Genomic DNA, 12,418 nt, shown 5'->3' with positions numbered 1-12,418 from the left:
AGACTCCACCAAAACAAACAAAGTGCTGGCCTCATTGTGTTAGCAAAAAAAGGACCCTCCTCCTAGAACCCTGAGTGGTGTGTGGAAATAAAGCTATTAGCTCAAAGCATGGTGCAGAGCTGTTTGGTATTTGATGAGTTACTCCTTTAGTCCTGAGTTTGTCACAGGGATAGAAATAGATGTGAAATCTTCTGAACAGGGGAACAGACAGCAAAACAAACATTAGAGGGGAGTTAACCTTTCCCTATGCTATCCAAAACTAAAAAAAATGTTTGGCTAGAGTTTCCCCTACAATATGTACCAGTTCCGACTTACATACAAATTCAACTTAAGAACAAACCTACAGTCCCTATCTTGTACGTAACCCGGGGACTGCCTGTATTCCATTTAGAGAAAAGGGAGAATTGGGCCATATCACAGGTTTCTCTTTGAAGAGAATAGTTTGGAACATAAGAAACTGGCCACACTGACTCAAACCAATGGCCCATCTAGCTCAGTATCCTGTCTTCCAACAGTGGCCAATGCCAGGTGCTCCAGAAAGAATGACCAGAAAAGGGAATCAAGTTAATTCCTTATTTATGGCTATTTATTAACCTATCTACAATGTTTCAAATAGCACATCTGGTTTAGAAGGTTGTTTTAACCTGATATGCTCAGTTCCCAAGTTCAGTACTTTGCACTGATAGATTCTGTAGGCTAAATCCCATGGTCTTCCCCAGGCCGAACTCCCACTTAAACCAATGACAATGTTGCCTGTGTTAGAAGTGTATAATTTAATCCATTGTATTCATCTTTAAAACTCAATCTGACACAGAGCACCAAGGCTATTTGAAGAAAATGTCTGAGCACAGTGGAGCTCAAAAGCGTGGCTTATGCACCAGAAGAAGTTGGCCCAATAAAAAATATTACCATACCTACCTTGTGTCTCTCATAGCCTGGGACCAGCTCAGTTACAACAATAACATTGCATCATAAATACAGGCAATCGAATCAGGACTTTGCCTGGTTTACCAGATATGGCAGCAGGTTTCAGTCAAGATGACTAAGTCACTCTTGATGGAGCTGTTGTTTCAGGCTGTATACTAACTCAGCTGTTAGTTGCAGACAGGTCACACGACTAAGCTTCTTCTTTGCATCCAGGTGGGCTAGAAACATTTTTGTAAAATAAAAACAGTCTGATTTCAGCTCCAGCCCAGCTTTGAAGGGCTCATCTCTTAATTCAGCCCTTGTGCATACCCCATCTTTCTTGTAAAGACAGTTTAAATACAGCTTTTTAGCTCAACAGGCACTGGCCTCCTTATGGAATGGATTCCTGTGCTAGGAATTCTTCTCATGTAGGAATTTGCTACAACTAGAGTTGGAAAGAAGTTGTTGGCTGAGGAGTCTTTTAGCCAGAAATGATGGTTTGGGTCAACCAAAACAGTTTGTATCTTTATATTAATTTTGATTTATAAAACAAGCCGTAAAAATGTCTAATATGTCAAAACATTTCATTTTGACACTTTTGAGACGCAATGGTTCAACTTTTCATTTCAGAATGTCCTTTAACTTCATTAAAAATATCAAACGTTCAAAATCTTAATGAAGTTTCTGTTTGGGGGGCATACAAAAGATTGTGTTTGATCCCAAATGATTTTATTTTTTCACTCCAGTAAAATTCAGAAACAAGGGTTTCGGTCAGACCTGAAAGGAAAAAATAGTGTTTTATAGTGAGAATTACATGAAACGAGCCACACTTTCTCCAGTCTGAAATGAACTGGGATAACAGAAGGGTATCCAGGAAGAATCCTACCAGCATCCAAACTTTTTGAGGGACTGTCATTATTCACACAGTTCCAGTTGCAGCCTATTGAGATCTGCCAGTGTTTTTGTGCAAATGCCAGCACCAACCAGCAATGTAATTGTTACTATATGCAGACATTGTTAAAAAGTAATGTGTGACTTACAGAAGTGAAGACTTGATGCCATTGACAGGAACCCTGCACTTAAAGGCTAAAAAAGTTTTCCAAATCTTTATTGCTCATTCAGCAAACCCTATTGCAAAATCTGCGTAGATAGAAGTTTAAATTTCTGATATGCTAAACTAAAAAACCCAAGAAGCCCATCCTTTTTTTAAACTAAAAAAAAAAAATGAAATCTTTTGCCTTCATATATCACAAAAACCCCCAAATACCTTGCAAGTCTGCTTTCCCTCGACACCCTTTGCTTGTCACCTTTAAGCAAAATGTCTGATGGTTTTATATTGTGGTCTGGTAACTATGATGAGACTGAAATCCAGTGGGCCAAATTAATCTTTGGTGTAAATTGCCTGAATCCATCTGCATTATACCAGGGATTAATTCTATACATTTTGTACTTGTGGTCTACTGCTAAGCTAGAACTTAACTAGCCATAAAAAGTTAACGTAACAACCACTCACTCTAAAATATTATTAGTTTCATTTGGCCAAATTTGTGTTCATGATTTTCAGTTCCAGGAGTGAGACCACGAGTAAATGTGGCACTCTTTTAGCTAACCTTACACTGTTAAAAAACTTCAGGGGTAGCTGAGTTAGTCTGTACAGGATAAACTTAAAAAACCCCAAATAGTCTGGTAGTACTTTAAAGGCTAACAAAAAATTAGCTAAACTTCACTATCCAATAAGGGACTGAATAAGCCCAGTGTTTTATAGTGATAGTTACATGAAATGAGCCACACTTTCTCCAGTCTGAAATGAATTGGGATAACAGAAGGGTATCCAGGAAGAATCCTACCAGCATTCAAACTATTTCCCTAAAGGCACAAGTACAAGATACTAGATCAGTGGTCCCCAACCTTTAGAGGCTCCTGTGCGCCTGGGGGCGGGGCCACTCATGCGCCGGGCAATATTTACCACATAGGCATTGCTGGAGCAAGTCACACTATCCACTCCTGGCCTCTCTGATATGCCCCCAAACCTCACTGCAGTGTGCCTGAACATCACCATGGAGTCCACACCTGCCTAGTACACGGTGCCAAGACTTTACCACTGCAGCTTACAGGGAAGGATCCAGTAAGTAGAGTTCAGCATCCCATCCTCACCAATGCCCAAATGTACCCTACTGATATAGCTCCTCCTCTGAAATACCCATATGTGTGAGCCACTGATCCTTTGTTTTACCACCCCTCCTTAATGTCATCACCACCAGTAGTAGCATGGCCTTCGACCATATGGGGTGCCAAATTCTGGCTCACGCAATGTCTTGTCTGACCTAAAGCCTAAGCCTGAACATTATTACAACCCTATTCTATCAAACAAAGGGGAACAGGATCAGCTCAATAGCCATTATGCATAATCCCTTCTCCTGAGTTTCCTAATAGGAATTCTTTGGCTTGACATCCAAAAAATCTGTGGTGTCCCATTAGGCATGGAGCAGCAGAAGAACTGTGATTCAAAGGAAAGGGGGTAGGAACCCAGCGGTTCCATCCACAGGTCTATAAAGTCTAATGTCAGCTTTGGGTGGCAGCCAAAATGGCAAAGGTTCAAGAACAGACTTTACCTCCCAAAGGGCCCTGGTTCAGCTGTGACTGACAGACAATGGAGTTAATAGGGCACAGGCAGTGAGAAAGGGGTAACGTGAACCCATGTGTCATGTCCCGCACAATGCGCCCACCTGCTGATGCAGGATTTCCTGAAGAGCCACAGAAGCAGCAAATCTTCATCTGGCAGAGACGTGCACCTGCATGTCTGTGAGTTACTCACTGAACGGCCCATAAACCTCTCAAGGGAACAGCAATAAAAAAAATCAGAGAGTCAGATCTTTGTATATTCCAGAAAGCCCTGTGAGGGACCAAGCAAACCATCCGTAACTTAGTCCACAAGGATTTGCTCATTGCGCACTGAACAACTGAAGGTGACATCTGTGTTGTCAATGAGCCCTGAAGGTAAGGCTAAGAGCCATTAAATGAGCATGAGGTCAACATTAGTTTTAAACTGCAGTTGTGCTCCCCCCCAAATCTAGAGTAATTCTATCAAGTCTAGGCCCAAAAGAATGTTCTCGCAGCCAGCCGTGAGGTAATCCAGGCCATGCAGCCCCATATCAAGCCTACCATCAAGAAACCAAGCCCAAGTGTTATTCACAGGAAATAGCCTTGCACAACAAATAAGTGTGATAAGAAGCTTGCAATCTCTTTATGGAAAATCAGCGAAGGGAGAAAGTGGAAAGATTGTTAAAGTATAAATGAATCACTAAGTTACATACATAATTAGGGTCCTGCCAAATTCACAGTCCATTTTGGTTAATTTCTTGGACATAGGTTTTTAAAAAAGAATACATTTAATGTTTTCTGCATTTTATCATTATGTTGTAATTGTAGAGATCCTGACCCAAAAAGGAGTCGGGGGGAGGGAGGAGTCGCAAGGTTATTGTAGGGGCAGTTGTGGTACTGCTATCCTTACTTCTGCGCTGCTGCAGCTGGGATGCTGCCTTCAGAGCCGGACAGCTAGAGAGAGGCGGTTGCTAGCCAGGATCCCAGGTCTGAAAACAGCTGCCGCTATCAGCAGCACAAAAGTAAGGATGGCAAAGCTTGGTACTGCCACTCTTACTTCTGGGCTGCTGCTTGCGGAGTGTTGCCTTCAGAGCTGGGTCCCCAGCTAATAGACATTGCTCTGTAGCTGCCCAGATCTGAAGGCAGAACAGATGTAAGGTTGGCAATACTGTGACCCCCCAAAATAACTTCATAATCTGTTCACAATTACCTTTCGGTTCAGGACCCTCAGTTGAGAAACACTGCTTTCTCCCATGCAATCTGGGCACACAAAATTCCAGATTTCATGGGGGAAGACCAGATTGCATGGCCTGTAATGTGTTTTTCATGGTCATGAGTTTACTAGGTCCCTCAATATAATGTATGTTGATAGATATCATGTATGTTGATAAACTAGAATAAATGATGGATTCTCTGTAACTTGAAGTCTTTAAACCATGATTTGAGGACCTCAGTAACTCAGCCAGAGGTTGGGGTCTATTACAGGAGTGGGTGGGTGAGAGTCTGTTGCCTGAGGTGTGCAAGAGGTCAGACTAGATGATCACTATGAGTCCTTCTGGCCTTTAAGTCTATGAGACTCCTTAGCAAAGCTGAGTGAATCATGGACGTTACAGTCGGCTGATGAATACAATTTATTTTGGGTCAAATTAAAGCCAAAATTTTCAAAAATTTCAGCAAATCACTAACAGGAAAATGTAATTTTAGGCTGAACACATTTTGTACAATCTGGAACATTTTGTTTAATTGTGAAATTTAAACTTTTTTAAATTTTTGAAATAAATTAAAGGAATTTTCAAAATAAAAAGTCATTTCAAATCAAAATTTGTTTTTGCTTCAAAAGTGTTGAAATTAAATGTTTCACCTTGTTTTGACTGGAAGAATTCGACACTCAGGGTAGGTCTACACTGCAAGGCTATTTCAGGATACCAGAGGTATCCCGAAATAGCTACTCTGTGTCTTTTGAATGCGTCCGCTATTGCAAAATATAGTTGATGCACTATTTCGGCATCCCTGAAAACTTTGTTCCACGAGGGATAAGGGATGTCTCAAAATAGTGTGCTATTTTGAAATTTGGTGCCGTGTAGATGTGCCGAATTTCAAAATAACCTTTTAAAATAGAATCGAAATAAGATGCACTATTTGTGTAGCACAAATTGCATATTTTATTTCGAGCTAAGGGTGCAGTGTAGACACACCCTCAGTTGCTAAACAGGTCAGTGTCATCAAACTTGCATTTTTGGTTGAAAAAAATCTTTCTGTCAAAGAAACTCAGCTTTGCTCTTTAGCACATGGGCTCTTCCATTTGCACATATGGTCAAGTTTCTTCAGTCTTGAATTTATTGAGACTGAAGTGATTCAGACCTGAATGATGCTCAAAGAGTTGGGAAAACAGGTGCAAGAGAAATCGCTGTACATAGACAGTCACAAAAATACAGAGCTCAGGAATGACTCTCTCATTGGCTTAATGTTTTTGGACCATATTCTGATGCTCTTACATGGAGAAGCTCCTGACTCTATGTGTAGTCCTATTGACTCCAGTAAGCCACTCGTCAGACTAAGCAACAGGCCTTGATTTGAGGGGAGTGGCAATGCAGAGATATTTTGTATCACTGACCCCTTAAGTAATCCCCTGCACAAGTGCATAGACCAGCTTGCAATTGAGCGCTAATTGTGTTTTTGGTGGACCTATGTGAATTGAACTTTTTAAAGCTTAGATCCTCACACTGAAAACCAACTCCAGTGAACAAATGAAATCCAGCTGTATGGGAATGAAGACTCAACCATACACTTATTTCTGCAAAGCAGGGTGAGCCACAGACATAGGAGAGGAGTCAAAAATTTGCACTAGCTGCACTAACACTGCACCTGTTCCGTGAAACGTTGACTTGCAGTAGCCAATGTAGTTAACCTATCACCTTTCATGAGCCATTTTGATTTCACTTTTTAAAGCCAACCATTATTTGCCATTAGCTGCCATTATTTTTTTCTTTCAGTAAACCATTTGGTTACAGCTGACCCTGCAGAGTTTTTCCTCTAGTGCTCAGAAATAGTTATCCAGCCTGCAGAGGGAGCATGTAATAATAATGAACACATTAAACTTCAGAGGTGTGAACAAAGGCATAAGGGACAGAATCAGGGCCATGATTCCTTGTTTCCAAGGAGCTACATTAAAAAGTTAAATATTTGGCATGAGAGAAAAGACAAAGCTGGAAGGGAAGCAAGAAACACCATTTTAAAGCATTGAAAAGGGGAATGGAAAAAGCTGCAGAGACTTCCCTCTTTGCTCCCCTCCCCCAACTTCCCCTCAAAATGAAGTGCCACAGAAACACACAATTGTCTTTTCAGAAGGGATTGTGAGGGCTCAGTCTTGTAAGCTTGAATCTGTGAGGGAATAATCAGTGAAGCTCCACCTCCTAGGGACCTGGCTGTCAATGTTCTGTTCTCACGCCAAATTCCTGGACTATAAAACTGTGACGATAAGCCGAGGCAAAAAGCATTTCCCTGGAAGGATTTTTAAGTTATCTCTTTATAGGTGTGATGGGGGGGAAAAGGGGAGGGCCACTATGGATCTTCTGCCTAATTTGGAGTTATTGTGAGGGCAAAACCCCAGTGCAGATAGGTAAGAAAAATCTAAATTCTGAAGTTGTTGGCTTAGGTATTTACCTCCATTAAGTTACAAATACAAATGTCAAATTAAAATATACTTGGTTAGACTGAAATCTATGTGCATGCTGTAAATAGATTAGCCCTTTGTCTGTACACTCCAAATGAACCTGCTTTAAGGAATTCATTGTTTTTCTTTGCATTAAAGAGCAATTCATCAACCATTCCAAGATTAGTTGTTTAAAGAACATGTTTGCTGGACTCAGTTTATATTACAGAAAATGGCAATGTCCTTTTTAATTTTTTGACTTACACATAGTCCCTAGGAGAAATATGTCTGCATAAAGTCTGTTAGAGTTAATTGCCTGACATCCACACACTCGTAGAAGTATTATTTTTCCTTACTGCACTATTACCTTCTAATTCCTGGTTTGGAATGTCTTATAGCTTCCTGAGTTCATTTATTACACAAACAGTTGATTGCGAATTCATGTGATGACTGCTGAAGTGTTAGCATTTCTAGCAACTCCAAACCAATAAATGAGTAAAACCTGACTATCAGTCTTACCGTCGCATGCAGAAAGGTGCTATTTCATTCCACTGTACTCTTGTGTTACAAACACCTACTACAAACTGTAAAAACATGTTGGCACCTCAGTTTATTTTACAGGTGCATCTTATCTAAAATAAATTTTCCATCCACCCCTGCTGATTCCTAGTTATGCATATTACAAAACATTTCAGAGTTCGTAGAGTATGTTAAGTACTGATTTTGATTTGATCTGTGATGTATATTGCTAAATTAATATCACTGAAAGCTATCCCATCAGCACATCAGGGAAATCTTTCCATTTTCTCCTGCTAGTCTGCCATGTAGGGAAAATGAGAAGCTGAAAGCATATTGCAGCAAAGTGTAAAGTCCATTGAAGGAGAATTACATTTGTTTTCTTCAACTTCACAGTTTGAGCATTTCTGGGATGTAATTTAATACACAAAGAAAGTTTTGATGTGTAACTTCGCATATACAATTGAAAATTCAGGGAGTTCAGTCCTTAGTGGTCAAGGAAGCAAAGGTTTCTCTAAGCATCACATATTGGCTGGATAAGGGCCATGGTTCTGGCTAAGTTTTTGAGGTGGGATTGAGTTGTACTAGAAGTTGGTAGTCTCTTTAGGATAGAGAAGTTCTTCAAAGAGATGAGTCAGTATTAGACTCCCTCCTGAATTTGAGTAAATTGTGAAATGCAGAGTCATTTAGAAAAGTTTGTAGTGACAACTGGCATTTCTAAGTCTACCACTGGTGGCAGCCATCTTGCTAAAAAGTGATGTTGTCACACATGCCCAATAGAAGAGACTGCAAACCAGTTTCCAGCCTACTTTAAGATAGTTTAAGGGGAAGTTTACACAGGTACCAAGACACCTTAAATACCTAAATCCAACTGAAAGCCAATGAGAGTTGGATGCCAAAGCACCGTGGACGTCTGAAAATCTCCCTTTAAGTCTTTAAAGTGCCACTTCAATGGCAGACGCTAGGCACTGATTGCAATACCCACCAATAACATTTCCACCTTCACTCTTTCTACAGTCCAGCGCCCGGCAGTCACCAGAAATGAATGCTCCACTTGGGGCAAATTCCACTTCCAGACATTTGACCACGTTAAATTCGATTTTCCCGGCATCTGCCAATACGTTTTTGCCTCGCACTGCAACGACAGCTATCAGGACTTCAACATCCAGGTCAGGCGACGCGACAAGAGTGGCTTTCCAGTCTGCTTCACTGCGACCATTGACGGCGTGCTTCTAGAGGTGAAAGAGTCAGGCATCACAGTGAATGGGAATGAGTGAGTAAATATTTATTGTTCTTGCTGAACTCCACTGTTTGTTCTACCTTTTAAGTATAGTCTTGTATGTCAGCAGTGCATCCATGGGCCTTCTCGACTTGGAAGATTCATCAAAGGCAGGAAGAAGACACAAATTGCCCCAGATTGCGTAACGTTCCTATATACCAGTGAGCGGGGTTCCAACCTGCGCCCAGTTGATAGATCAGCTTGTGCCACAAAGGATGAGGATTGACTGTGCTTGTACTGTAGCTCGCATCCTGATTAGTGCACAATAAAGCCCTTCAGATTGAAAGCGCTCAGAAAATTATACAGGGACAGATTCTCTGAGGTGCTGAACTATTTCTGTGAGAGCATTTCAGCTGCCATTGACACTGAGGCTACGTCTACACTGGCATGATTTTCTGGAAATGCTTTTAACGGAAAAGTTTTCCATTTTTGGAAAAGTGCGTCTAGATTGGCAGGACACTTTTCCACAAAAGCACTTTTTGCGGAAAAGCATCTGTGGCCAATCTAGACGCGCTTTTCCACAAAAAATCCCCGATCGCCATTTTCGCGATCGGGGCTTTTTTGCAGAAAAAAAACTCTGCTGTCTACACTGGCCCTTTTGCGCAAAAGTTTTTCGGAAAAAGACTTTTGCCCGAATGGGAGCAGCATAGTATTTCCGCAAAAGCACTGACAATCTTACATGAGATCGTAAGTGCTTTTGCGGAAATTCAAGCAGCCACTGTAGGCAGCTGGCAAGTTTTTCCGCAAAAGCAGCTGATTTTGCAGAAAATTTTGCCAGTCTAGACACAGCCTGAGAGAAGATGAGGCACTCAGAGCCTGGCAGGTGTGCCAGAGAAGTCATAGACAGTTAAGACCAGAGACCCATGTAGTGATCTATTTTGATTTTCTATCTAACACATACTCCTTTACATCCAGTGATTCCTGCATTGTAGGGACAGGCTACAATGACTAGATGTTCTGATTGTATAGGGACATCCTGATATGTGGGGGTTTTTCTTATATTGGTTGTGTAATGCCCCACCCCATCCTGATTCTTCATACTTACTGTCTGGTCACTCTAGATCAGACCACAATTACGTGACGATCATAATAAGAATTAAAAGAACCTTCCACAACTTCCAGAAACAGTCTTCTCCTACTTGAAATAACACCAATATAGTAGCAACTCGGAGGTACTGTTTAAGCATACATGTGGAATTTCACCTTGAATTTTAATTTGAAATGAACTAGCAACACTCTGTGGAGCATGGAGTAAGTGCGCTCCATGCATGAACCACACTAAATACATTGACAGGCATATGTAGAATTATCTGAATTTTTCTGAATGATTTTTCTGAATTATTTTTCAAGGACAACCAATATTCCATGCATGTGTGGACTAATTTTTTGTGCTATGTGCAGACATGTACCACCAGTAGAAACACATGCTGCTGTGGGCGCTCTGCTCATCAACTGGATGGGTTTTGAATCTCTCCTGGGTGGCTGCCTAAGTATACAGCTTACTGGGAACACTGACTTAGGCAACCCCCTATAATGTGCATTGCCATATTCCAGCACAGAGATGTCAAGAGTATGAGCAAGGTCTACACGTGGGAGAAATACTCACACCCTCCTTGCCAAGCAAACATAGAAAAAGTACTATTGGCCATTGTATCTGTCTAGTCATCCAGTAGTAGGAGAACAGAGGAAAGAGTCATTAGACTGCAAATTTTATTGACAAAATCAGACGCATCTCTTCAATCAAAGCAGCAAAAGAATCTGCAGTTTCTTCCAGTTATTTCTCCAATCAGATGACCTATTCTTCCTGCCTTGCTAAATGGTCTTAATATGCAAGAGAGGGTCACACAGTGGAAGAGTCTGAGGAACTCCAAACTTTGAGCCATCTTTTCATGGTTTCCTTTTGATGCCTGTTAATTTTTCACTACCTCTCCTGAGATCATTTGATTTGAGCTCTATTTTATAATTTGTTTTTTTCTCTTGCTTTTCTTTAGGATTCCCCTCCCCTTCAGCTTGAAGAGCATTTTGATCGAAGACACCTGCACCTATTTCCAAGTCACTTCCACACTGGGCCTGACGCTCAAATGGAACTGGGCTGACACTCTCTTAGTATGAAGATCCAGTTAGTTGGTTTTCTTTCAGTGAATTTTAGTGTTGTTGAAAGGCCCTGCATGGCCAGTGGTTCTCTAACTGCAGGCTTAGTGGGTACTGCAGAGATTTGTATTCCCTGTGTCACAATTCACAGAATTAAAGAAAAGGGTAGAGAGGATTAAAAAAAAATGGAAAGTTGATCTTGTGGATAGAAGGCCAGTTTGGCATCCACATGGGAGAAGGTTCTCCAGTCACATGGCAATTCAAAATCTGATGTAGTCTGCTGTTTGCTCCAGCCAGCAAGATGTAGACATACTGTGAAGTTTTCCTTTCAAGCCAGTGGGAGTCACTATCAAGTGACTAGAAGCTCATTCTCACCAGGGTTCTAATGTCTAGATTCTGGAGCAGGAGAGGGCCAAAGGGCCTCCGCGGGCAGGATCCGGCCTGTCAAAAGAGTTGATCTGGCTTGGGGAGACCCTGCCGCTCCTTCCACCCCCAGGCCTAGCAGGGCTTGGGGATGGGGGAGTGTGTGAAGTCTCCTTCTGCCCTGATAGGGCCTCAGCACTAAAAGTCAACTGACAGCTGCTGTCCAGCTGGTGGTTGACTCTAAGCGTAGCACTCCCTTGCAGGGTGGGAGCAGGGAGTGAGAGACTTCACATGCTCCCCCTCGCCAGGCCCTGATAGTCCTGGGGGCAGCAAGAGAGAGCACACCAAGTCTCCTCCCACCGCCAGAGGCATGGCTACCTAGAGGGAACCACCAACTGTGTTCCTTCATCCCCAGACCAAACAGAGCCCGTACCTTCAGCCCAAGGTCCCGCCCGTTCCGGGATGGCCCAGGGCTAATTAAAAAATTTCTGAAGTGGCCCCTGGTCAAAAATGATTGCCCACCCCTACTCTGGGGCATCCTGTCTAGAGTAAGGCTATGGTGCCTATGGAGGGAGGGAAGAAGATGTCATGCCATAAGGTGATTGTATTATTTATCAAGCCGTGTAAGATGCTGCAATTAGTTATTTTTCTAGGCGAAATAGCAATTGTTAAGTATTTTCCCCTTTGAATTTGGCCTGTCTACTATGAAGTTCTATTATAAGTTTGCTACTGAAGAGTAATATTCCAAATTTGCTGCATATTTAAATTATTTACATCTTGTAATCATTTCATTTGTATTTTCAAGTTTACATACATATTTTAATCTGACCCCCCCCTTCTATGGTGAGATTCCCTTCCATCCTTTGTTTGACATAGTTGAGTTTATCAAAACAATTTCTAATTTGAGAAGGTTGGGTAAAGTACTCACAATTATTTTCTTGGCTTCCTGATCTTAATTCAACAGGGATATGTCTACACTATGTGGAAGATCGACATAGCTGCAGTCGATC

General features: G+C 41.6%; 1 protein-coding gene across 1 annotated transcript in view; it reads left to right on the top strand.

Moving 5' to 3' along the window:
- The first annotated feature begins 7,020 nt into the window (after positions 1–7,020).
- The window catches only part of LOC102451070 (mucin-5B-like), a 68,995-nt gene continuing 63,597 nt past the window's right edge, over positions 7,021–12,418 (top strand). Inside the window, exons 1-3 of the mRNA XM_075928214.1 lie at positions 7,021–7,126; positions 8,693–8,948; positions 10,946–11,060. Of these exons, the coding sequence (XP_075784329.1) occupies positions 7,045–7,126; positions 8,693–8,948; positions 10,946–11,060 (453 nt within the window). The 5' untranslated portion in view covers positions 7,021–7,044. The remainder of the gene's footprint in view (positions 7,127–8,692; positions 8,949–10,945; positions 11,061–12,418) is intronic.

Source organism: Pelodiscus sinensis, chromosome 4, assembly GCF_049634645.1.
Source record: "Pelodiscus sinensis isolate JC-2024 chromosome 4, ASM4963464v1, whole genome shotgun sequence".
NCBI lineage: Eukaryota > Metazoa > Chordata > Testudines > Trionychidae > Pelodiscus > Pelodiscus sinensis.
Note: the sequence above shows the minus strand (reverse complement) of the source record. Positions and strands in the feature narration are given on the sequence as shown.